Below are 25,486 nucleotides of genomic sequence, written 5' to 3'. Positions count from 1 at the left end.
CTTGACCGCGCCCGCCACCCACAGCGCGACGCTCATCCCCGCGTCCGTGTGACTCAACCACCCCCGCAGATCCCGCCGACGAGCATGAGCACGACGGCCGCCGCGCGCCGGTTCCGCTTCGGGTTGGCGCCCCACGGCGCGAGCAGCAGCGGGTCGCTCATGAGGTCGCAGTAGACGCTCGTCAGCACGTTGGTCGGCACCTCGTTGAACCCCAGCAGGCGCGTCGTGACGATCTGCCCGCCGAACTGGAACGCGAGCAGCGCGATCGGGGCCAGCGCCCTGAGGTCCAAAACCCCGTCGCGCTGCATCCGCTCCGCGAGCGCCAGGTCGCCGAACGCGGGCGCCGCGCCGCCCAGCGCCAGCGCGGCCGCGGTCCAGATGAGCAGGGCCTGCGCGAGGAAGCTCGCCGCGAGGGTGCGCTTGGCGCGGGCCGGTCGCGGCGGGTCTGGGCGAAGCAGAGGACGCCGAGCAGGAAGGCGGCGATGGAGCAGAGGGCCTTCAGCCACATGAGCGAGGCCGCGCCCAGGGCGAGGAAGATGGTGTTGCCGGTCTGCATGGAGACGAAGACGGCGCTGGCGTTGAAGGCGGTGCTGTCGCAGAGGCCGGACACGAGGCTGCAGAGGCAGATGGGGATGTCGGCGTAGTCGATGTTGATGTCGTCGCGGAGGCCTGACAGGAACGAAGTTTTCTGGATTGGTGCGTCAACTTCTCGGCCCAGAGACGATGACACGGAGGTAGTGGCCGAGGTCTCGTGGGACGTGGGGAGGATGGGCTCTTGAGGCATCGTGCAGGTTGCGATGATCGAGTTGGTGCAACTTTGCGTCAAACAAGAGACAGACAGATAAGGAAGAGTCAGTCGCAACTCTTGGATTCAGTGGAAAGTGTTTTGGGGATTTCGTGAAAAACAATGTCTGGGATGACATTGCCACGAATATAACAACCCTGGGAGTACAATGGCTTTGTACATACGCACAACAGCTTTGTGCGGACATAATGGCCCGGAGACTAAGAAGACTCTTTCAGATTACGGCGATGGCGACATCTCAGCCGGAATACGCTTTGTCAACCCGGCCCCGCTTAGCGCTATCGGGAAACAAGGGAGGAGCCGCGCCCTAGAGCTGTCAGGGGATGAAGGGCGATATCGCTAGACCGAAGTCGGCATCGTGGGTTTTCGGAGTTCCGGCACGCATCCAGCAAACGGGATTCGTAATGTAGGTACTCAGCAAATGCTCTGAGTTTCTGTGGACCTCGAGCAAGCATATCTTGAGTCTATCGTAGGTTCTACATGGAAATTCCAAGGCCGTACACCTGATATCCAATAGTGGTTTTACAGATGACGGCGTACCCATCACCGGCGGTGGTCATCTTGCATGAAACAGATATATGATAACCAATCAGCACTTGCTCTATACTATATGCCCGGCCAATATATACTTGCTCCGTGGGTCTGACCTAAGCCACTCTCTATCCTCTATACAGTGCTCTGTCCCGTCCTCTCCTTCTCCCCGCCACCCCCGCGCACATCCCGAAAAAGCCCCCGCGCGATACCCGCCATCGTGCCCCGGCTCTCGACCAGCGGCCAGATGACGCAGATGCCCATGCTGCACCAGACCCAGACGAAGCTGACGACGCACCAGCCCCGGAACCCGGCGAGCGTAAACTCCCACTGCGTCCCGAACATGGTGAAGGGCACCAGGAAGATGACGAGCAGCCAGTAGACCAGGTTGAAGGCCTTGGCCAGCCGGGTGGCTTTCCGCACCTCGTCCGGCGCCATGGGCTCGATGGAGGACGCCTCGAGGAAGTCGACGATGGCGTTGCCGGTGGGGACTAGTGGGTCGGGTTGCGGATCAGACGCAGGCTGCTCTTCGTTGGACGGACCAGTAGCTACACCTCGTGGCGTCGCGGTGTCCGAGGTCCTCGTTTCGCCTTGTCCCTCTGGCGACTTCTCGTCTTTGACTCTTGGCGAATCATAGGCGCCGTCAGTACTCGGTCGAGGCCGAACACCGTTGATCTTGTCGATGCGCCTCCTTGCCTCCGGGTCATCATCGGATGCGGCGTAATGCCCGGGGTAAAGGAAAGAAAGCACGACCGCGAAGAGGGTGCCCGTCCCCGCTGATACCAGGTTTCCGGCGAGTGCGTTGAGGACGTCGCCGCTGGTCCCGACCGTGATGCTGCCGCTCCGGTACCGCGTGGTGAGCAGCCACGCCAACATGCCGAACGCGAGACCGACCCACGGCGACACGAGCGTCGCGACTGTCGACATCCGGGGCCACAGCAGGACGAGTCCCACGGGGATCGATGCGCCGCCGACGATTACGCCGAGGATGGTGAGGACCCAGGTCAGGTTTATGTTGACTGCGTTCAGGATGCAGCAGAATCTGGCAGCCGAACATGTAAGTATACCGTGGGGCCAAATTCTGAGACGAATTCAAGGGCGAATAGCACTTACGCTGCAAGTATGAGTGCATAGATAATAATCCCCAAATGCGAAATCTTGACCAACTCCGTCGAGCTCGCCCGGGGCTTCAGGTACGTCTTGTACACATCAAACGTAATCAGCGACGAGACCGCGATCAGCTCCGCGCTCGTGCTCGACGTCACCGCCATGAACAGCAGCAACAGCAACAGCCCCGCGCCCCCCTTGCCCAGCAACGCCACCGCGCTCGCGGGCGCCGACAGCCCGGCCCCGTTCTGCGCGGCCGTGAGCGGGTCCGGCCAGGTCGGGAACGAGGGGGTGCCCGTCAGCGCGACGCACCCGAGCCCCATGGCCGTGCCGAAGGCGAACGGGATCCCGTACCACGCGACGCCGCCGAAGAGGTACGCCTTCACCGACGTCTCGGGCCGTGACGCGATGGCGCGCTGCCAGTAGGCCTGGTCGAGCCAGACGTTGGCGAAGCCGGCCACGAGCAGGTCGATGGCGAAGACGAGCCCGTCGTCGCTCTTGAAGGTCAGGTAGGACCCGCCGTGGTTCCCCGGCACGGGCCGGGCCTCGCCCGCGCGCTGGAGGGCGCGGTAAAACCCATCGATCCCGCCCGACAGCCTGCCGCTGACGCCGCTGGTGAGGGGCGGGACGTACATCTCGAAGCAGAAGACGAAGATGGCCGCGAAGAGGATGACGGTGTGCGCGTAGTCGGCGATGAAGGTGCTGCGCAGACCGCCCGCGATGACGTACGCGGCGACGACGAGGGGGATCAGGAAGATGGTGCCGTACACGTTGACGCCCGACAGGCCCGCCGTCACCTGGGCGCCGCCGAGGACGAGGCAGGCGCCCACGAGCAGGTTGGTCGCGAGGCCGAAGAAGAGGTAGGTCAGGTGGGCGGGCTTGCCGTGGCGGCTGAGGATGATTTCGGGCATGGTGTGGGCTGCATTTCATCAGTCAGCGAATGATGTATCTCGTTGGGATCTGGAAGGGGGAAGTCTTGCCTCCGGGGGCATTTGACTTGATCTTAATCGCGATCAGGCTGAAGAGGAGGATCTGGGAAGTTCCCATGGCGCCGTACCACATCGGTCCGCATATCTGTCTCGTCGCAAGGTCGCGTCAGTATGTTGGTAACCCTATGTAACCCCAACGAGCAACGATGTGGACGAAACCCACCCCGTACGAATATGCAAACGTGCTCGACGTCAGCAGCGTCGAGCTCCAAGTCCATGAGCTGACGATGCCCGCCGCGATGAGGCCGGGCTTGACGCTGCGCGACGCCGTGTTGAACTCCTCGGCCTGCTTGGTCGAGTAGGCCGTGTACCGGTTCTGCAGCCATGTGAGGGCGAGCCTGAAGCGTATCTAGCGTGTAAGTTCCACATGTTTTGACGCTGCGGGATACCAGAAAAGCTTCGGAAAGAAATGGTATATGCCAAAGTGCGAAGAGAGAGAGAGAGAGAGAGAAAGATGACGCACATGATAAGGGCAAAGAATGCCCCGATTCCGATCACGATGCCGTACCCGACCCCGGAGTCCAAGACTTGAATACCATCATGAGTCGCCATTATTGCTCAAATACAGCCTGGAAAGCCTGGCATAGCTGTTGCGAGAGATCCGAGACCCTCCCTGCTTAAATATGTATTATTGCGCGGGGGCAAATGACTCCCATCGTGGCGTTAGTCAGTCGCGTCGAACAGGGTCAGACATTGTATCAGACAGGGTGTCAGCGCATGCGTTAACGCCGATAATTACAGGGTATACGGGGCGGATACAGCATCTTCTACTATCAATCAGATAGATGCGTTGCATCATAATTGAGATCTCGAGTCAGCGATTTCCATAGGTCGTTGTCTCCCGGTAGCCTGCCGATACATCGCTGCAGCTCTGATAAGGGGTCAGGTTGATAGACCCTGCTTACTCTATGCCGTTGTCGTATATAAAACATCACTTACCCCAATACTTGGTCATCAGGATCACCTGGAGGTGTTGGAGTAATAAGTCCTCCTGTCCTTCCCGAATCAAGCAGCAGTCTCCTTATCGCCACGATAAGTCGTGGTCGTCTCCGTCGGAGGTCGCCTGCATTATTTGATTTATACTTTCGCGGGGGTCAAAAGTTGGAGTACCCTTGGATCAAGTAGATAAGCCTGCAGCGGAATGCCGATCACTGGTCATCTGTCGATAGCTACCCAAAAGCTTGCCTGTGCGGTATTTGAGGGGCTATTATTCCGATCAAATGCTGATCGTAAGCGGACTTGAGCGATACCAGCAACAAACAACCGCATCAATCCCGTACACTGCACTCCGGGATCATTGTGCGCATAAAACATGCATCAGAAAGCTGTTCACGCGAATGTCTTGGGTGTGCAGATTGGCCATTGGGGGTCATTTTCGGGCGATGGGTGCCAAGACGGGCAGCCGCAGTAGCCGTTGTGACTGGCGAGACGAGGGCTTCTCTTGTTATTTCCCACTCGAACCAGTAGGGGGCTAGTGTTTTGATCCCCGGACCGGATTGACCAAGGTGCCCATGAGGGATCAACAGAACATCAGTGTGATTTTAAATGTGATTTGAAGGGTATCAATTCTCCTCTCCCATTGGACTGGTACCTAACCTACTCAAACCTCAGGCCGTCTTGCATCTCTTGCCGGTATTATCCGTATTGTAGCAGATCAGATAGATGCTTTCCTCGTGACCCAAATTCAAGAGCTCGCTTTCTCTGGTGCATCATCGCCCCCCTAAAACTAAAAGCAGTCATTCATTGCTCGTCTGCCGGCCTCCGGCACGTCGTGAAGACGGCCGTCATGTAGACCCTTACCCCACCCTGCGTGATCGATTCCTTCATGCGGTTGACCAAAGCGGTATACCTTGGAAGGTCCCAGCCACTACTGACGAAAAGCTGCCTTGACTTGCCCTCCCAGCCTGGATACGTGGCTCAGTCAGTTAAGTTTGATACGTAAGGATCGGCGGGCAGGTCCCACATGGTCTCTGTACAGTACATGCCACCATAACTGATCACTAGATCGTAAAGGGGGCGGAAGAACGAGGATGAGAGGAAGACGTACCGCTTAGCTCAAGCAGATCCTTATAGACAGTGGCCCGCTGGTGCAGCTTGGCATCCTTGGACCAGTTACCGACCGGAAGGATCTCACTCCTTTGCGCGGCCTTCTCGAAGCCCGCATCGTCGAGCCACATGGGGAGGCTGACCGATGGGTCCAAGTCCACCCCCATCTTGGCACTTAGCTCCGCCGACATCTGTTCTCCTTCTGGTAACGCATCCGTAACCGCGAACTGACCGTCAAAGTCCCAGAACCGAGGTCGGATTTCGGAAACCTCCAGCTGCCCACCCGGCCGCAGGGTTTTGAGGGCTTGGCTGAGGATGAAGGGCCAGCTCACCACGTCGTCGCTCATGGCCCGTATGTGGATCAAGTCTAGCGAGTTCGGCTCGACGGGCCAGTCTCGGTTCAAATCGGCCACATGGAATGTGACGTTGGATGGGGCGTCCTGGAGATGGACAGGATGGTGGTCAACGCACGTAACGCTGGCCTCGGGGTGTTGCCGGGCAATATCAACAGCCCAGCAGCCTATGCCGGAGCCAAGATCCAGGACTCTGTTGACTCTGGAGGGAAGCTTACAACATGTGAGGTTTCCATCCAGGACTGTCGTGTAAAGCCGATGCCGTGCGCGAGCTTGACGTTGCTGAATATCCGACTCTGGGAGGATCTCTTTCCTCAGAGCCAGATACTGAGCTCTGGCCTCCACCATCTCCCGATCTTCTGGCGGTGGTACACTGCGGCTCCCCGAAGCTTCCGCACGCGTTGGCTGGTGTCGTTAGATAATCAAGCAAATAACCCATGCTGGGATAGATCATATACTTACGGTATGTTCTGAGGCGCACGGCTTGCCAGATGCCGGGTTCCTGTCCATGATGAATGTGCTGTAGGGTGGGGGACGCTTAGGTATATGACGGAGCCGTCAACTTCCCTAGGTAGTCTTCACCGGGGGCTAGAGGGATTCTTGCCGCCCTAGGGAAAGAGCCGGACTAGAGGCAGGCCAGTAAGGCTGCTGGGACTGCAGAATCAGGACCTAAGCGTAGGTAGTGCCTCCACTATATCACCGACAAACGGGGCATAAAAAAGTTGTCTGGCTTAGATTTGAGGTTGCGCGAATGCAACATGGCCAGCGTCGGCAGCAACGGTTGCCTTTGGCAGTTGTCCAGTAGTCGGATCGAGGATGTTGCTGATGTTGCTGCTGCTGGTGGTGTATACATACTTATGTGAGCTTTGAATCGAAATCCGACTTTCCGTACGAGGGGAGGGGGTTGTGGGAGAGTGGAAGCAGAGACAGGAGGGATACGGGGTACCCTGGCGCGCGAAGCCCGAAGAATGTAACGGCAGAACGGTAATCTGGAGGGTCCCGCATGGAAGATGACACCATCACTGGCCAGATCGGCTAGACGAGAGCCTTGGATGGGCGACGACACGAGATTGGCAATAAGACAAAACGTGGCGGCCAGGGCGGAGAGTGGGTGCAGGCAGTTCCCACATGGCAGATGATGGTGTTCAAGGTTTCGTGGGTGCTGCAGTTGCCATGTGCGCGCATTGCATCGGGGAGAGAGGCAGGGAGCGTGGGAGCGTGGGAGGCATGGCAGCATGGAACATCGATGGTGGAGGGCCGTTTTGGTTCTGGGCGGCTTGGTCGGTGGGGTCTCTTTTTTGGGTGAAGTACTCAGCACACTCAGGTAGGTAGGGGCCACCCAATAGCGCTGGCTGCTAGGCGTAGGCGTAAACTCTGTCTTCTGTAGGCGGCGGATAGCCCCTGTCAGACCCTGCAAGCCCGCCCTAGCGGCATACCTGAAATCCTTCCAGAAGCCGCCATGGAATCCCCTGCCACTTGCCCCAGGAAGGCCCGCTGCGGCAAGGAAAGTTAGAGGTGACGGTTGAAATGCCATGCCAATTGGTCCCAGCAGCCAAGCTTTGGCTCTCGCGTCCGGACCAATTCTCCGTGTCGTGTGATATATATTTCGATACTATTGCCTGCGGCACAGGTGAAGTCCAATGCCACTCTTGGAATATATTTCCAAGGTGCTCCAGCCCCGACCGCAAGCACTTGACCGGGAGACTAGATGCATCCATCCGATTTCGTGACGGCCATGTCATCTGAGCAGGTGGGTGGAGTGGATGGTTCGATGGCCATGTAATCTCAGCAAGCAACGCAGTCTATATGCACTCGGGTATATGACTGCTGTGTGAGGTGCGCCATACGGCAAAAATAGCAACGCTGGGGAGGTGTTCCTTGAAGTACACGTCGAATGGGACGAAAGGAATGGGCTGGAGCTGAGTGGAAGTTTCCGGTCCAAGGTGGTGGTCAGCTTACGGCCAACTCTCGAACCAGCCGAGGCTTGCAAGGACTAGTCAGGACGGCAGTGGGAGGCTCAGTCACACGCGACATGAGACAGCCCTACCACGTATCGAGCAAACCGCGGCGAGCGGGATCCCAATCCGCCACGGGCTGGAAGCGGGAGTACTTGAAGCGCGTGGGATGCATCCACCACGTGAAGGATTGCGTAAAAGATATCGAAGAGGGTAAGTCGATGCTGCTGGCGACGGATTAGTGAATCCTTCCGGCGCTTATGCGGATCCGGAGGCGCGATAAGCAGTCGTTTTTGTTTCAAGCACCGACCAGCCGATATATCGTGGCATCGAAAATGGACCTCCCTCCGATCAACAAATGGCATTGATTTGATCGCAAGTTGTTGCGGCCGCATGTTGCATAGAGGATGGTTGGATGGTGCATTTCATAATGACTTGTTAGATTGACAGACATCTTACACATGCAAGGTAGGATACTCTTCTCACCACGTCCACACGTTTCAGCTTCAGCGCGGAAGGGAGGGGAGGGGCCGGCGAGAAAGACAGGAAGGTGACAGAGAGATGGGAATAATGGAGAGTGGGTGAGAGCGACGATCGTACAGAGCCCTCTCCATTGCTGCGATGGGAAAGACTGCGAAGAGGTTCGAGCTTCAATCATTGATGAAGCTGGGTACGAAAACATTTGATTTCAGGCCGAGCGACCAACTGCTGCTAATCAGCGACTTCCGACTTCTCACCTCAGCCGCCTAAATTTGGTTGGTGCTTGTCCTAATCGACTCCAAAATGGACCCAACAGCAAATGGAAGGGAGGCCGTCACACTTTCCAAAATGGGCATCCAGTGTACAGTAAGCAGCAACATTGAACCAATGCAAAAGATGCCCCCTTCCTTCCTCGAGAAAACCCACTCCAACCAGCACTCTTTTCACCTTCAATTTCACCTCAGGACTGGCAGTCCCCAACCTGGTCGGCGGAAAATCCGTTTTCTGGAGGTTGCATGGCCTGTTGCTCGATTCATTCGGGTCGATCACAATGGAGTCGACAAGTATAGAACCAGGGAAGAACGGCCAGAAGAAGAGGGTCGCAATCATCGGCGCAGGTGAGTCGCAACGCTTTCGCTCTTTCGCTGCCCCCACGGCCCACCAACACAAGACAACACCAAGCCCATGGGCCATGACAACCTAAGACCACCCCTGTGCCTGTGCCTGTGCCTGTGCCTGCTCCTCAGCTTTCTCACGCCCGCATCCCCGTTGTCGGATTATAGGCAGGCCACGAAGATGCGTGAGATGGAAAACGCGCAATAATATATCATGCATACCACCCTCCATTCCAGAGATGACCTCATCCGTTGCTGATGCAGCATTTCCATTGGGCGCTCTGCGCAGGAGCTGTGTATGGGTGGTGGTCAACCTGCAACAGCTGGACGAGAATGCGGAAAGTGGATTAATGCATGACATGTGTCGGACTTGACAGAAGTCTGTCTGCAGGCGCATATTCGCATTGCATTGCAGTACTAAACGTGTCGGGTAATTGCTAACGCGATATGTGTCTGACGCAGGACTCTCGGGTCTGGTCGCCTGCAAGGAGTGCCTCGCGGAAGGAGCGGATGGAGGTGTCGAGATCGCCGCCGACGTCTTCGAGGCCCGCGCGGAAATTGGCGGCCAGTGGGCATACCAAGCCGAGCCTGACCCGGTCACGGGCGAGCTGCACTCGTCCATCTACGACGGTGTCGTCCTCAATTCGTGCCGCGACACCACGGGCTTCAGCGACTTTCCCGTGGACCCGGCCCGCCATGGCGACTACTTCAGCCACTGGCAGATGCACCAGTACCTCCTGGAGTACGCGGACCACTTCAACCTGCATCCGCACATACGCCTGAGCACCAAGATCCTGCGGTGCGTGCCTAACCGCAACAGCAGCGATGGCAAGCCGAAGGAAGATGGGCAAGATACGACTTGGACGGTCACCTTCCAGGGACCCAATGACAAGCAGCCCCAGGAGCGCACATACGACGCCGTCATCTCGGCCATCGGGTACAATACGATCCCGCTGGTGCCAAACTTCAAGGGCCTCAAGGAGAACTTCAAGGGTGAGTTCATGCATGGACACTACTACCGCCGCCCGGGCCGCTTCGAGGGCAAGCGCGTGGCCATTATCGGCGCCGGCTCGTCCGCCATTGACATTGCCTGCGAGCTGGTCCCCGGCTGCCGCGAAGTGCATCTCGTGACACGCCGCGGCACCTGGATCCTCCCGCGGTACGTCCTGGGCAAACCCGTCGAGGCCTGGGACAATCGTGCCACCCAGATTTGGATGCCGGGCCGGCTGGGCGAGTGGCTGCAGCAGAAGCTGCTCGACGCAGTGCAGGGCGCACACCCTGACTCGCTCAAGCCTGAGCACCGCCTCATGCAGCAGAATCCGACGATCCGCACCGAGTTCCTCGAGCGCGTGCATACGGGGCTGGTCAAGATTCACCGCGCCGACGTCGAAGGTTTTGAAGGTGATCACTCTCTCGTGCTATCGGACGGCACGCGTCTCGAAGATCTCGACGTCGTCATCTCCTGCACAGGCTACCATCGTGACCAGCCCCATCTCCCCGCCGACGTGTTCCGCGGCGATGACGACGAAGAATCCGATGATGGCATCAATCTTTACAAGATGATCGTGCCCCAACGCTACAGCAATCTGTATTTTGTAGGACTCAGCGAGCAACCGGGCCCCGCACCGCCCGCCGCTGAAGCCGCAGCACGCTACGTCGTAAGCGCCATCGCAGGCCACCACTCCCCGCCCTCGGGATCAGCTCTCAGACAAGCGATTCGGGCCGAGCGGGAGTGGCGGCGCGCCAACTTCGTGGCCTCGCCCCGGCACAACAACACGGAGACGTACGTGCCATACATCGACAACCTGCTGGCGCCGCTGGGCGCGAACCCGACAATGGGCCGGCTGCTGGCACCGCGACTCCTGTTCCGCAACGGCGGCTTCCTCACGGGTTTGCGCAATCTGAGCGCTGTCTACTTCGATGTGACTAGCAACGCGCAGTGGCGCCTTTGTGGGCGTGGGGCGAACCCGGAGCTCGCGGTCGAGACGATCCTGCGGACGGCGCGCGGGGATAAGGAGTTCTCCAAGAGGGAGAAGGAGTTGCTGGGGATTAAATGAGACATGGAAGAGCATGCACTTATGTGTCGCTATTGATTGAGGTACTACAACTGCAATCAGTTCATTTCGCAGATCTACATATCTACAGACTATATTTTCAAATCACAATTCCAGACTTATCCGAGAAGATACCGCCCCGTAGGATTGGCTAATATTATTGGTTTTGTTTTATACATAATTATATTATTTCCAAGAAAGTAGACTGAGCGTCATCATAATACGATATACAAGCACTTTTAGTTGTCGGCGACCATGTGCTGGTTGGCCATGAAGACCCACGACTTCTCGGCGGGCGCCTTCTGCTCCTGCTCGGCCTGCTGCTGCCTCTTGACGACGCTCTGCGCGACGGGCACGCGCATCGGCACGGGACGGTCCTTGGGGATCGTGAAGCGAGGCTTGCCGAACGGCGAGATCCTCTTGATCTCGCTCTCGCTCTCGCTCCTGGTGGTTGCCTTGGTCGCGTAGGTCGACGCAGAGTAGTCGATGGCGCCGAACGCGCACTTGCCGCCCTTGAAGGCCGCGTCGGCGGCCGCGGTCCAGAGGTTGGTGATGTCGCTGTGCATGGCGGCCTGCCAGAAGAGGCGGCAGTCGGCGTACTCGGCGACGAACTGGGCGGGGGTGCCGTCGTCCCAGTTGTCGCGGAGGATCTCGTCCTTGACGTTGATGCCCGCGTTGGAGGCGCGGTTGAAGGGGTACGGGGTGAACCGGTCCAGCTCTTGGAGGAGGGCCGAGTCGTTGGTGTGCTGCTTGGCGAGCTGGGTGTAGCTGTAGACGGAGCTGAAGGAGTAGGACTGGGAACCCTTGACGCCGCCGACGCCCTGGATCTTGCCCTGGACCGAGGGGCGGCCGCCCATGGCGACGAACTGGACGCCAGCGTCGTGCTTCATGAACTGCGAGAAGAGGGTGCAGGTCGAGGCGCAGTAGCCGTCGAAGAGGACGACGACGTTTTCGGGGCCGCCGAAGGGGCGCTGCGTGTAGTTCTTGCGCGTGCCGTAGCCGGTGATGTCGTAGCCGATGCCGTAGGTGCTGTTGATGGTGTCGAGGGGGTTGTCGAAGTTCCACTGCATCAGTTCGGTGTACTTGTCGCCCTTGGAGATGGCCTGTGGTGATGCGTTAGCCTTTTCTTTTCCATTTTCGTTTTTTGGTTGTTGGTGCAGGCAGTTTGGTGTAAGGACTTACCGGAGGGAACTTGTCCTCGTACGAGGTGAAGTTCTGGTTGGCGCGGTCGTAGTCGTACCCCCAGTTGTAGACGGCCTCGCACTGCTGGATCAGCGCGTCCGACGCCGTGTACGGGTCGAAGCCCTCGCAGTTCTTGGAGAAGACCTTGGAGACGGCCTCGAAGCCGGGCGAGTAGCGCCAGCGGCCGGTGCCCTCCTGCTGAATATCCGGGAAGATCTGGCGAAATCTGTGGTTGCTCGCGGGTTAGCCTCCGCTGTTTATGCAGTCGTGGGAAATGAAAATTTGGTGATTAGGAGAGAGAGACTTACGTGTCGTAACCCTGGAAGATGTAGCCGCCGCCGTTGACCTGGACGTCCACGACCAGCTTCTTCTTGCCGGCCGCGACGGCCTTGTCGAAGAACTCCTCGACGACTCGCTGGAACTCGGCCGGGTTCTCGGGCGAGAAGGACAGCATCGCCAGGACCGCGACGTCCTCGAACCCGGGCTTGTCGAGGAAGTAGCCCGACACGACAAAGTCGCTGCTAACAACCACCGGCTTGGGGTAGCCCGGCACGCCCGTCGGCGTAGCCGCGGGCGGGGCCGGCGTCGACGTGGTGGTGGGCGCGGGCGGCTCCCTGCCGGCCCTGGCCGGGTCGGCGTTGGGCGCGAACACCTTGAAGAAGGAGTCGCCGTCGACGACGCCCGTCCAGTTGCCCTTGACGAGCGCCGTGTTGGGCAGCTCGATTTCCGTGCCGTTGGCGAAGGAGAAGGATGTCGTCGCGCCCGGGTAGACGTAGCGGGTGCGCCCCCTTGCTTGAAGTAGCCGGTCCCCTTGTTGGCCGCAAAGGCCTTCTCGTAGAACATGGAGTTGTAGGCCGAGTCCTTGTCCTGGTTGCCCGAGACGGCGAAGATGGCGTCCTCGATGTACGTGGCCGCGTCCTTGCCGTTGATCTTCGTGAGTGTGGACGCGGTGTCGGGCGACGTCATGACGTCGTCGTACACCTTGATCTCGGGCGTGGCCTTGCCGTCCTCGCTGACGGACACGAGCGCAAACGGCCGCGCCCACTCGAGCGCGTTGGCCAGCACGTCCGAGTACACGTACAGGTGCCCGTCGTGGCCGGGCCCGAAGACGCGCAGGTACATGTCGGACTGCCAGGCGTACTCGCTGTCGTACTTATCGGCCTCGATGCCCGCGCGCACCGACGCGAGCTCGGCGAACATGTCGTAGCCCGGGTAGAAGTAGGTCGCGGGCGGGTCCTTCTTCCAGGCGCTGTCGGACTGCCACTCGAGGTAAGGGACCAGCTCGTCGACGAACTTGAGCGCGGCCTCCTTGGCGACGGGCACCGAGTTCAGGCACGCCAGGGCGATTTTGGCCTCGACCGTCGGCGTGGCCTTGGGCGCCGCGGCGACCTGGTCGGCCCACGCGGCGCTGACGGCGGCGCAGGGGGCGACCTCGGGCGCCGAGGTGGTGGACGGCGTTGTGGAAGCAGGAGCGCTGGCGCTAGTGGAGGAGCTGGCGGAGGCGGCGGCGGTGGCACCACCGGCCAATGCGAGCACCGCAGCGCCGCTCTGAGCGACGGTAACCCTCATGATGGATGCTCAAAGGGAGACAGAGAGAGCGCGGATTGGCCAAGAGAAGGGTGGGCTTCACAGGTCAGAAGCGAGACGAGCTCTGGAACATCTTCCTCTCAATGACACAGGGCGGCCGTCCCTCGGCAAGGGCCCTTTATATGTATAGAGGCGATCCATCCATGATGGGCGGCATGGCTAGCTAGCGGATATTCCCTGCAGCAGCTGTAGTTACCTTAGATAGCAGATGCATCACACGGCGGAAGGGCGAAGTGACATTGCGATATGTCTCTTTCCCCTCATGGGCTGGCTGGCCCGGTTGCACGGCCTAAGACCCCCCTGCAAGGAACTGCTGGCCCGCAGTCGCAGTAGTCGCAGTCGCTGGGTGGCGTGCGGCGACAGTGTATTATTCCAGGTGTATTCTCCGGGGGCGACGACCCTATCTGCACACCCCTCTACTGGACTGGCCTGACTCCATCTCCATGCTGGGCTACCATGCAGGTCGCAGGACGCTTGAGTGAGAAGTTTAGGGTAGGCTCCGGCTGCGGGCAGGGGCAGGGCAGGGCAGGGGCCGGCTCCCATGATCCGCGTGGGGAATTGTCCAAGACCACCTGCCGGAAGAGGCAGGTCCTCGGGGCGGGACCAAATGAGGGTAGCATGCGAGATGGGCAGCTAGCATGGGAGCATCAACACACAAACCCAGCTAGTGGCGCTGTAAACAAAGAGGCAATATGCACGGCGATACGCACAAGTTCATCCTGTCGAAAGCGACTTCTCCTCAAGGGAGGGGAGATGCTCCGGGCCAGCCCGCTTGCGATTCGTGCTTGTTTGTTTGGTCGTCTGTTGTGTGATATGCACCTTCCCAGCCCGTCAACGGTCTGAATTGCGCCTTTCGCTTGCTGCTTTCGGGGGTTGCACACCGCTGGATATACTGATTCATTAGCGGGCGCTATTTATGCAAGCCTCCTCGATTGCCCAAGGTCTCACCTCCGGAATAACGAAAGGACCCTAACTCGAGTTTCGGCCCGACAACTGCGGATGTACACCCAGGAACAACAGGTCGCATTCATCATGTCACCTTCAATAGCCGATGGTCGAAGAAGGCCAACTCAATTAACCACTCGAACGATGGAGTTCAGTTTGGGCTGGGGGACGCCATAGTGCGACCGGGTAATCCCATTCGCCGGTGCATTGGCGCCAACAGCATGAACAAGCACGCAACTCGCGGATCTAGAAAGCGATTGCCAGAACACAAGCATTGCTGTGGTTGCGGCGCAGAAAACAAACAGCGAGTGGAAGGATGCGGGCAGGCGGAATCGCAGTGGCTTGGCAGTTGGCTAAAGCTTGATACGCAATTTCCCTCTTACACATCCCAGCCCTCTCTTGGAAGTTACCTATCTAGATCGCCAGCGGGCAGTGACGTGATTGGCCAAGGGACCCCCAAACAAAAAGCAAGCCGTGTGGCCGCTTGGGATACAGCTACAGTAGCAACGGCCTGGAAAACATCACCCCATGTTCTTGAACTCACCAGCAACCGGGATCTCCCCTCTTAGGAACGCCAGGTCCAATCTGGGCCTCGAAAGTATAAGTTAGTTGTCAGTTGGACAGAACCAGCCTCTTGGTGCCTGGGTTCGAGGTTCGTATTATGGAATTCCTCCTTTTCAGTTAAGCTTTCCAAACCCGTATATGCTGCCCCTGCCTTAGGTGCTTCATGTGAATTGAGTTTCGTTACACAACACAAACCGCCCAGCACTCACATACCGTGGTGATATCGCATCCCAATGCACTCGCTTCAATATAGCCTCTGCGAATATTTGGAATTATCCCGCCTCGCCTCGTTTATATCTGGCGTATCATGTACCACGAACCACCAGGCGAGTCAAGCCAAATACATCTATGGAGGCGAGCCTGGTCACACCATGCATGGTGACGTCTGCAAACATGAGCTGAATCAGCACGCCACGGAATCTATATCTATATGTCTCAGAGCCTCCTCATGGGGAGGCCGGGAGGAGAAGGAAAGGAAGGGAAAGCAAACCCAGACACCAACGACCGGCCCGTCGAGCCGTTCTTGCCCTCCGCCTGCTCGCCCGGTTGTAGACGACGCCACACATTGACATGATCTCCCATCCAATATAGGGGCTCGCCGCAGTTATTAAGAAGGTCCTGGAGTTCTCTGTATGCAATTTCTTCAAGAGCCATTGGTACGATCAATACAGGCTTGTTTGATGCGCGGCGAATGAACCCGAACTGATTGAAGCAAGGATGGTGCCAACCGCCGTCCCTGCAAGCTGCTGCGTGTGCGGTTTGGAGCCCATTCATCCATTGCCTGGAGGCGAAAGGAGCATATCTCCAGGAGTGTCAAGTGCTGAGCAGCGAATCAGGAGACGTTCGCAGTTGGGCCAATGTGGGGGGGGGTAGTCCATGTTTGGTGGTAGTAGGGGGGGCGTCCAGCTCATACCCCTCGTTCTCACTGAATGCATAAGTATACTCCCCTAACTTCATGACGTCGAATCTCAAAAGGGGCAAGTAACAACTACGCTTCCCATAGCCCGCGTTTGGGCTCTCCAGCAAGAATGGCCGGCTCTGGCGCCGAGAGAACGATCGCGCAGGGGGAGGCGAAATGGGCAAAAGAGACCAATCTGGGGAAGGATCCGCCGCCCTTGATGGGTGACGGGCAGCCTTATGATGCAGTAGCACTCGACTACACCGGCAGATGTCCCCTCCCGTGGCGGCGGCGCAGACCGTGTTTGCGACCTGGCAGCCTGCCAAGCTCAACCTGGAGCGCCTGGACGATATGCGGGACCTCCTTCTCCTCCATCGCGTGCGCGTCGGGTGCAAGGAGATGATCCGTAGTTCAACTGCAGGAGCGAATTTCCCTCCGGCACGTGATGACGGGGCAATCAGGCGAGAAGCTCTGACGTGGGAAGGACCTGGTTCAACGCGCATCTCATGAGAATCTCCCCTCCCTCTCCTTCGAGAACGTGCTGCCAGGCCCCCAGACCAGGCCCGTCGACGGTTCTTCCAGGTACGTGCCGTGGCAGAAAAAATCCCTGGAGGCGTAGGAGCGACCTCTGCGCAGTAGAAACACGACGAAATGGAGGCGGTCCTTCTTAATGATGGCCCCGACTCGACAGAGCGCCAGGTCGCACGCCAAGCTCGTGTCGCGTGGTGGTACCTTTACGAGGAGTACAACCATGCAGTCGTGAACAAGCTGTTATTCCGACTAGGGACTGGAGTAGCTACCGTGGGTTATAGTGCTTAGCAAGGCCTCCATGGGCTAGTGTCGGGTATGCCATCTTCAAGACGTTTTGGGGTCCCTTTCAACAAAGGTGCATATAGCTGACGATTCCTAGGGCCACGTGGAAGGGGCATTCACGGTCTGAGGCCTAACGGGAACATACAATGGATGGATTGGCTCATATCCATAGACCAATCATGGAATAATCTAAAGATCTCCGTCTTAAACTCCCAGTGAACATGTGCTGTCGACGCCCAGTCGAATTTCGACTTTCGTTCCGATTCGACATTATTCGTCCACTGGCGGCGGCCTGGCCAGGTCTTGGAAGCGAAGGTGTATGAAAGGATTTCCTCATAGGGCGCCATTATGATCAATTATACCCCGTTTCGCATCATTCAATTTCCATGTACTGCAAGACTTGGGCCATTTCAGGCTGCCAACTCTGCGGGCCCAGGATACGCCACCCCCCCACTGCTTCACCAAACCTTGGATACTCGCTCAACTCGCTCAACCACCGGAGAAAAGAGCATCCCCCTTGCCACCTAGGCCTTATAAACCGACTTAGCATAGATGTCTCTTGACCGGGCTGGTGTAGCCTAGCGGTAGTATTCTTATTCGTATACTTAAAGGCAAGGGGGTTCGATTCCCTCTGCGGTCACTTTTTTTTTGGCCTTTTTATGCCCCCCCCCTTTTCTTCCAGCACTGAGCTATGCCACCCTGTCAGTTCTTTACCCAAACGTCTGTCTATATACATGAGCACCGTGTCTTCGACTGTATAATTAATGCTGGCTTTGAGGTAGTTAAAATTTGTCACAATCTTTTGCAGATTCGAACATGTTCTGATGGGCGCCGTTGGGTTCAATTGGTTTATGTAGTCAACAAAGTTCCTCCTTATTCCTACTTCTCCATTGACCATACTTGCCTACCCGCCAATCATCTCAGGTCCAGGAGGAGTAGCCACGGAATTTATCAAGGTACCTCTTTGCCAACTGCACAATGCCCTATCGCAGGAACCCGAGACACATACTCGCCGTGGCCAACAAAGACCTCATTGATCAGCAGTGACACATATGCCCGCCAAACCAATGGAAAATAGTAAAGAATGGCGGCATCTGAGAGGATGTCTTGGCTTGGACAAGAAGAGCTAGAAGATACAGGCATACATGTGTCTCTAGTGAGACTTGATAGAAAGGTAGTCAAGTAGAAAGACTCCATTTACACTGGCAAAGTAGTAATGGGGAGATTGGACACAAATAAATATGCCAGTGATCCTCTTCTCTACAAGTAGTAATATCCATCTTCCGTCTAAACCATCATACGCATCTTTCCAGGCTGAACCTCAACTAACCTCAACTTGCCTCGCGACAGCCAACAAACCATGTCAACGACCTTGCCGCCCAGTAGCTACGAGCAGCTACCTCCCCCAACACCGCCGCCAACACGACCACCCACGCCAGACAGCATGACCAGCAGCGACGCAAGCAGCCCCCGGCAAGCCCCGTCTCCCCGCCCGAGCAACAGGAGCCGCAGCCAGTCTCACCTCCTCCAGCCGGCGATCCCATAACCGAATCTCTGTTTGGTCCTCCGCCCGCCGCTGCTACTACGCCACCACCACATCCATCGCCCAACAGCCGCAACAGTAGTACTAGTCCCACCACCCCTCGTCTCCGCCCCCTCGACCACTACTTCGGCCCCCACCTCAACCACGACCTCAAGCAGCGCCGCGCCGTCCACGAGTACATGCTCTGCCGCATGACCCAAGACCAGACGACCCTGTACATCCACCGCGCCATCCTCGCCCTGCTCCTCCTCCTACCGCCTTCTTCTTCGTCTTCGTCTGCGTCTTCGTCGTCGTCCGCCCCCGCAACCAGCTTCGAAGCCGAGGTCGACGACCGCCTCATCTGGGAGCTCGCCTCGCTCCTGCAGCACGAAGCGGCCCTGCACGCCGCCACGGCCCGCACCGTCCGGACCATGTGGCTGCTCGGCCTCCCCGCCCGCAACGTGGCGCGCGCCGACGCCTTCGTGCGCGATACCGCGCGGTACTCAACGCCGTGGCGACGGAGTCAGGAACAGGGATTTAGACTGGGACAGGGACCGCGAGAATCGCTCGCCGACCGGTTCCGCATCTCCTACGGAGCCTCGTACGCCATGTACCGCCGGAACCGCTACCACCCGGACCAATTCGACAGCCGAAACCATGTCTACTGGGCCTATCACCTCCAACTGGACGACTTCGAGATCGAACTTCATGACGAGGGAAGAGCGACGGCGCAGCAGCGGCGGCCCAGGGGGAACGAGGGCACGTCGCTCATCAACACGGGCACAGCGGCCACCCGCACTTCATTGATGGAAAGGCGTAATCGTGACCAGCTGGCGCAACCATCTTGGACTGGACGACAGCTCGGGCTGGACGAGCTTTGGGTCATATTCCGGGAGGCGACAGCGACAGCGGAGTAGTGTGTGAGAGTGAGATCGTATCACCCACTACCGCAATAGTAGCAGCAGCGGCAAAGATGAGGGGCTTTTTGCCGGATGTAGGGGGCATTAAGAGTAACCCGATGTGATGTTACCGATTTACCAAGTCCAGACGGGGGCCAATGAGCCGGGACGACACTGTGGGCCCCTTGATGCCCGGTTACCCATCTCTCGCCAGAACTCCAGACACTTTCGATGTCCAGTTATTATGAACTGAACGCATGTCGACGGAGAAACATTGGCAGCGTGCATTGTAGATTAGAACCCTCGATAACATCTCCTTTAGCGCCCAAGAATACCCAGGTATGCGGTGCTCATATTCTTTGGGTTAAATGCTGGTTGGATACGAATTGGAAGGGGGGAATAGTTCATAGGAATAAGTGGCACATAGAGAGGACGACACGAATCGCCGCCAAAAGTCGCAAGTTGAGCTAATGCTGAATTCAATGTCAATTCTGACTACGGCAGTGAGAATGCTCACCATATAAGTGTGTGACCACGCTTCTCCCTATGAGCCTAGGTATCGATCTTTTCGTCCCTTCCAAGAAACGCCTCTTTAATACAAACCCAATCGCACGTATAGAATCCTCATGCCAATCGTCCACCAAGTCCGCCTCGGCGATTTTAACGGTAGCCACGGCGGCCTCGGCTTCGCGAGCGGCTGCGGTAGCTGTCGTAACTAGGACTGCGCTTCCTCTCGTCGAAACTATCGCGTCGACCTCCTCCACCACCTCGACCACCACCGCCGCGTCTTTTCGGCGGGGGCGAGGGCGACCGCGAACCGTACGAAGGCGAGCGACCTCGGCGCGGCGGGGGGCGAAAAGGAGCCGGAGCGTTCTCGGGGACGGTAGGCGTCGACGTTGTCTCGGTCGCGATCTCTTCCTCCACGTCCGCCACCACCACCAAATCTGCCGCCAGGCGAACCGCGTCGCCCTCGTCCTCCAGGGCCACCTCCAAATCCTCGACCTCCTCGGCCACCGCCGCCACCTCCTCGTCCGGGCGCGGGCACTCTGGGATCGATGTTCGCTCCACGACTAGCCGTCGGCGGCGAGGGGGAGAATTTGCGCCGGGGCAGGACTATCGAGACATTGATCGTAGCACCGTCGACCTGGGCCTCGTGCATGTGTGCAATAGCGGCTTCGGCGTCGGCTTCGTGTATGTAGAGAATGTAGGCAGTACCGCGATTCGTGTTGACTGCAAATTTGGTGATGGTCAGTAAATGCGGCCATCCACCAAGGAAAATCGGGGGCACGCGAAAGAAGGCTTACATTGGCGGTTCATGGGAAGGTCGAGATCTCTGATGGGGCCATATTGGCCAAAGACTTCGCGCAGATGGTCCTCGTTGATGTTCTTGGTGAGCTTCTCGACTACGATCTGTGTGGCATGGTTCGAGGTTAGCAAAATGCCCCGCGGGCGCGGAAAGAGAGTAAGGGGAATCGTCTTTCTCGTTTCGGGCCTAGCGGCCGCGGCGATGAAGCAAAGGCCTCGACAATAAAAAAGGAAATTGTGGAATGAAAAAGACCGACCTTGGTGCTTCCTCGCAAAGGACTCTCGCTCCGTCCGCGACTGAAGCTGCGCGAACGACTCCTGCTAAGGCTGCGACTGCGGCTGCGGCTTCTGGTCTTGCTGCGCTCGTCGCGGTACCGTCCGTTGCGACGCGGCGCAGGCGAGGCTGATCTGGTGGGCGAACGGCGGCGGCGCACAGGCGAGGGCGATCGCGAGTATCTGGAGGGCGGCGTGGGGGAGCGGCCGTATCGCTCGCGCGATGGTGATCTGGAATCCATGGCGAGAACTCGAACAGCTTTGCTGTTTCGGTACCTGGGTCACAAGTCGGAAGCTGGCAGGCCAATCGTCGCGCAGCCGAAATAAAGGTTGGGTGGGATGGAAGGAAATCCTAAATGCTGCGGCGCAGTAGGTCTGATCCGAAGTGAACGGATATCTAAAACGATGGGGGGCTGTTGTTCTAGAAATTCGGTACTGTACTTCGAGAATGTGATGAGGCTGTGAGGCAAGCAGACAGCAACTGAACTGAGCTTGCTGAACTTGGCAAGCCTGGCAAGTGCTGTGACGTTTTTGGGGCTGGGTCCAGGCACAAGAGAGGTTACCCAAGGCCGCTAACAAATTTTAGTGGACCTGGGAAGCGCGTCGGGTCGCGGCAGAGCTGCAGCTGAATTCGAGGGTTTGGGGGCTGCTTTGCAACTACAAGAGGAAGAATTGGATGCAAGCAGATGCGCTACCAGCCGAGTAACAATCAAGGCGCATCTTGTGGTAGAAGGTGCAAGGCGCCAAATGTTTTCAGTAACCGCCTGCAAAGATTGGCAGACGCCAATCCAGAAAAGCGAGACCCAAAACACAAATACCAACCGCCAGATTCGGACATTCTAATGAATTAGAGAATACCATTCGCAATACCTGAGGTTTAAAAATAAGATAATGAGGTTTGCATGTTCTGATACTGCCTACCACTTGATGCTAACATCCTGGAAAAATCTAAAGGGAGAGGGAACTGTCATGCCCCGATTCTGATTGGTTCGCCGTAGCAAGACCTACCGACTTACATGACACCGGGCCAGCCACCTGCCTGCCTCTACCACAGCGCCCGCATCGTACTTACATGCGTGTATATATGACCTAAACTCTCATTCAATCAAGCTAAATGGTATGAGCTCGAGAGTAACATTTTGGCATAAGAAGTAATCATGGCGTCTTCAGAGCCGCATCATCTCGACACCACCCGCAACGAGAAGCACCAAGCTTCGCCCGGAGCCGTGGAAAACCAGACCGACGCAACGTCAACTCCTGAGCACCACGATGTCCGAAAAGTATCTGCCTTCAAGGCCCTTGGTCTGCTTGACCGCTTCCTAGCCGTCTGGATCTTCCTCGCCATGGTCATCGGTGTCCTCCTTGGCAACTTCGTTCCCCAGACTGGCCCTGCGCTGGAAAGGGGCAAGTTCGTCGGTGTCTCTGTCCCGATCGGTATGTGTTCGAAAGCCTCTAGACGGCAAAGTGTATATCTTAGGAGTATGTGTGTGGCTATTGATGCTGACAATCTCGAACTACTCTAGCTGTCGGCCTGCTCGTCATGATGTACCCCATTCTCTGCAAAGTCCGATACGAGTCCCTGCACGAGATCATGTCGCACAGGGGCATCTGGAAACAAATAGCCTTCAGCGTCTTCATGAACTGGATCGTCGCCCCCTTTCTAATGGTAAGACATCAAGACTGCCTGCCCAGTACTTATACCCTGTATTGGAAAACCCCAGTACTGACATCTGTGACCAAAAGCTCGCACTAGCCTGGGCCTTCCTCCCCGACAAGAGCGAGCTCCGCGCCGGCCTGATCCTCGTAGGCCTGGGCCGGTGCATCGCCATGGTCCTGATCTGGACCGGCCTCGCCGGCGGCGACAGCGAGTACTGCGCCATCCTCGTCGCCGTCAACTCGATCCTGCAAATGGTCCTCTTCGCGCCCCTGGCCGTCCTCTTCATCCGCGTCATCAGCCACGACTCAGATAGCATAAACGTGGCTTACTCGGTCGTCGCGACCAGCGTCGCCGCCTTCCTCGGCATCCCGCTCGCCGCCGCGGTGCTGAGCCGCTTCGCTTTGAGGTCGGTCGCGGGGCCGGACTGGTACGAGCGCGTGTTCCTGCGGTACGCGGCCCCCTGGTCCCTCGTCGGGCTGCTGTACACCATCCTGGTCTTGTTCGCGTCCCAGGGCCACCAGGTCGTGCACCAGGTCGTCTCCGTCGTACGGGTCGCGGCGCCTCTCGTCGTGTACTTTGTCGTCATCTTCACCTTCACGCTCTGGGTCTCGCGCCGGCTCGGGTTCGGCTACGCCCTCGCCGCGACGCAGAGCTTCACCGCGGCCAGCAACAACTTCGAGCTGGCCATCGCCGTCGCCGTCGCGACGTTCGGCGCCGATAGCGATCAGGCCCTGGCTGCTACCGTTGGTCCGCTCATCGAGGTGCCGGTGTTGCTGGGGCTTGTCTATATCGTGAGGTTGGTGGGAGAGCGATACAAGTGGAAGTAAATGCGGTCGATGCAGATATCATCCATCTCTAGCAACCGGTTGGGAATTGTGTGAGTTTCTCTTGATAATCCGAATAGCGTAGACCAACTCCAACCAGTATCATTCAGTTCTGTCCATGAGTTCAAATAAACGCATGTTTCTCACGGAACATGGGCCGCGAGTTGTGCACCCGAGAAACGTACGGGCCTTTGACACATCGTCAAGTCCATGTATCTCTGAGATGATTCCGGCAGCGGTGTCGCAAGACGTCTCTTGCCCAGGTAGCCCTTGAGACTCGCCTATTGCTGGCCGAGTGGTACGAGGGATGGAAGAGCAGCGGACAGCGACATTCTCTCCAGTTTCTCCCGATGGTGCGTTGCAGCGTGGCGCTCTGTCACATGATTGAGATGTTGCTTGCAGCGTGCTTGCCGGAGAAGTCTCCTCAGGTTGGGGTGCACGTAAGGTTGGCGTCCCCGGTAGTGGTTGTTGGCCAGTCGGCATCCCAACCTCCGGGGAGCCTACCGGCCGCAATGGGCCAGACCTATACACAGCGGGCTTAGGGCAAGTACTGACTGCTTTCGCCGATGATGCTTCCATGGCCCTAAACTGTGCTTGTGGCTCCTTGAGAAAAGCCTCGATCTCGGCATCCTGGACACCATGGATCTTCAATAAGGCCAGGAGCTTCTGGTTCGTTTCGGCGACGGCCCGAGCAGCCTGCTGGACCTCAATAGTGGCCTGGGTACCTCGCCTGTCATGCTCTGCTACTCTCTTCTCCAGACTGGCAACATAGTCGCGCTGGCGCTGACGCGCCTGTTGCTGGCTCTGGCGATTGGCCTCGCGGTCAGCGGGCACTCTGATCTATGACCTCATTGTCAGTTTTTATGCTGCTATTAAAACGTCAGAAATTACTTCTACGGAAAAATACCTTTCTAGGCATCCTGATGCACTTATTTCAGACCAGCTGTCATTAAAGCTGCTTCATTGCAATCGTTTGCGCTTGGTGTTGTAGAAGGTAGGACTGAGTACTGCTTTGGTTTCTTGCCGATTTCTAAAGTTAGTCTGGTTTCCCCCACAGTGCGATCGTGCACCAATTCCACCTGAACACCATTCTTCCAGCTCAACACCATTTCATCAATCAATTGGCCTGACACGAAGACTGGAGTGCAGGATGCTTAAATTCCGCCACAGAACAGAAGCGGCGGGATCTTATTGCTACAAGTCTCATACAACAGACCTTGTTGGAAGGAAGGGCCTTCGCTTCACAACACCGCAAAAGAGTCGAGCTGAGAGGCAAAAAGACAAAAAAAAAACATACAACACCGAGGATTCCCAGGTCGTCACCGACCCTAGTACTAATTCGGCTCTCTGCTGCTTATATATGGGAGAGCGGACGGGATCCCTAGTATTCAGCAGGATATGGTCGTATGTGAAAGGATTAGCTGTTTAGGGCCCTCATATAGGAAATTCCGGTTCTGAATGCTATGCATGGCGCTTCCCCTGCACGAGGCACAATACCAGGTGTCGAATGCTTCAGCTGCGACAGCCACCACCTTTGCCTTGGTGCTACCACGACCTGCAAGAGTGAATCTCGTATCACCACGCTTTGAAGAGACCGCGCAGAGTTTGAATTACAAGGCTTCTCACCGAGAAGCCAATGGTGTTGGTGTCAGCCGACGCAGTAGTTTTTTATTCTACCCTATGGTGAGATCCCACATCCTTTGAAGCCACGAGTCGTCGAAGGAACGGGCTACGAACTATTTTTCCCTTACCCCAGGGCAGCTAGCATTTGCGACTGAAGCCAATGGAAAGGATTAAATACACCGTGTCGACGGGGAAATAGGGGTTGGCTTTGATGGCGAACAGGGGGTTGATGGGTTTACAACCCGCTCCGATATGGTGCTAGAACGGAGACGCGAAGGGGCGGAGTATTGCTGGCCACCGCATCCCTTTAGACTTGAGTTGAGGATTGTCGTATTCCATGGAGAGTAAACACCAGACTCCGAAGGTAGCAACGTGTGCCTTACCTACAGCCTTCCAAGGCATATGATATGCGCTGCAGCTATCCGACACCACAGGCAATTGACGGGCCCGAAATCACAAA

The 25,486-nt window shown here is 57.4% G+C and overlaps 9 protein-coding genes across 9 annotated transcripts; 4 read left to right on the top strand and 5 right to left on the bottom strand.

Moving 5' to 3' along the window:
- Positions 1-53: 53 nt before the first annotated feature.
- Positions 54-784, bottom strand: PG986_003702 (uncharacterized protein; the record flags this gene model as incomplete). Its single annotated transcript, XM_066839924.1, has 2 exons — positions 54-419; positions 464-784. 2 exons carry the CDS (start codon positions 782-784, stop codon positions 54-56), a joined length of 687 nt encoding a protein of 228 aa, XP_066704988.1.
- Positions 785-1,471: 687 nt separating this feature from the next.
- Positions 1,472-3,984, bottom strand: PG986_003701 (solute symporter family transporter; the record flags this gene model as incomplete). The annotated part of the gene is made up of 5 exons (XM_066839923.1): positions 1,472-2,378; positions 2,450-3,362; positions 3,424-3,517; positions 3,596-3,770; positions 3,896-3,984. The coding sequence occupies 5 exons, from the start codon at positions 3,982-3,984 to the stop codon at positions 1,472-1,474; spliced, it is 2,178 nt and encodes a 725-aa protein (XP_066704987.1).
- Positions 3,985-5,172: 1,188 nt separating this feature from the next.
- Positions 5,173-6,341, bottom strand: PG986_003700 (S-adenosyl-L-methionine-dependent methyltransferase; the record flags this gene model as incomplete). Its single annotated transcript, XM_066839922.1, has 3 exons — positions 5,173-5,336; positions 5,480-6,236; positions 6,294-6,341. The coding sequence occupies 3 exons, from the start codon at positions 6,339-6,341 to the stop codon at positions 5,173-5,175; spliced, it is 969 nt and encodes a 322-aa protein (XP_066704986.1).
- Positions 6,342-8,816: 2,475 nt separating this feature from the next.
- Positions 8,817-10,937, top strand: PG986_003699 (Flavin-binding monooxygenase-like family protein; the record flags this gene model as incomplete). The annotated part of the gene is made up of 2 exons (XM_066839921.1): positions 8,817-8,883; positions 9,343-10,937. 2 exons carry the CDS (start codon positions 8,817-8,819, stop codon positions 10,935-10,937), a joined length of 1,662 nt encoding a protein of 553 aa, XP_066704985.1.
- A 236-nt stretch (positions 10,938-11,173) lies between these two features.
- On the bottom strand, positions 11,174-13,685 carry PG986_003698 (peptidase s41 family protein; the record flags this gene model as incomplete). Its single annotated transcript, XM_066839920.1, has 4 exons — positions 11,174-12,037; positions 12,117-12,342; positions 12,425-12,904; positions 12,958-13,685. 4 exons carry the CDS (start codon positions 13,683-13,685, stop codon positions 11,174-11,176), a joined length of 2,298 nt encoding a protein of 765 aa, XP_066704984.1.
- A 2,695-nt stretch (positions 13,686-16,380) lies between these two features.
- On the top strand, positions 16,381-16,620 carry PG986_003697 (uncharacterized protein; the record flags this gene model as incomplete). Its single annotated transcript, XM_066839919.1, has 1 exon — positions 16,381-16,620. The coding sequence occupies one exon, from the start codon at positions 16,381-16,383 to the stop codon at positions 16,618-16,620; it is 240 nt and encodes a 79-aa protein (XP_066704983.1).
- A 1,544-nt stretch (positions 16,621-18,164) lies between these two features.
- On the top strand, positions 18,165-19,362 carry PG986_003696 (uncharacterized protein; the record flags this gene model as incomplete). Its single annotated transcript, XM_066839918.1, has 2 exons — positions 18,165-18,170; positions 18,310-19,362. The coding sequence occupies 2 exons, from the start codon at positions 18,165-18,167 to the stop codon at positions 19,360-19,362; spliced, it is 1,059 nt and encodes a 352-aa protein (XP_066704982.1).
- A 724-nt stretch (positions 19,363-20,086) lies between these two features.
- PG986_003695 (uncharacterized protein) lies at positions 20,087-21,164 on the bottom strand (the record flags this gene model as incomplete). Its single annotated transcript, XM_066839917.1, has 3 exons — positions 20,087-20,574; positions 20,649-20,754; positions 20,907-21,164. The coding sequence occupies 3 exons, from the start codon at positions 21,162-21,164 to the stop codon at positions 20,087-20,089; spliced, it is 852 nt and encodes a 283-aa protein (XP_066704981.1).
- Positions 21,165-22,079: 915 nt separating this feature from the next.
- On the top strand, positions 22,080-23,406 carry PG986_003694 (uncharacterized protein; the record flags this gene model as incomplete). The annotated part of the gene is made up of 3 exons (XM_066839916.1): positions 22,080-22,356; positions 22,446-22,588; positions 22,666-23,406. The coding sequence occupies 3 exons, from the start codon at positions 22,080-22,082 to the stop codon at positions 23,404-23,406; spliced, it is 1,161 nt and encodes a 386-aa protein (XP_066704980.1).
- Between the last annotated feature and the right edge of the window lie 2,080 nt (positions 23,407-25,486).

The sequence above is a fragment of the Apiospora aurea genome (genome assembly GCF_038362705.1).
Source record: "Apiospora aurea strain CBS 24483 chromosome Unknown utg000002l_segment0_segment0, whole genome shotgun sequence".
Taxonomy (NCBI): Eukaryota; Fungi; Ascomycota; class Sordariomycetes; order Amphisphaeriales; family Apiosporaceae; genus Apiospora; species Apiospora aurea.
The sequence above is the reverse complement of the archived record's forward strand: the minus strand, read 5'-3'. Positions and strand labels throughout refer to the sequence as shown.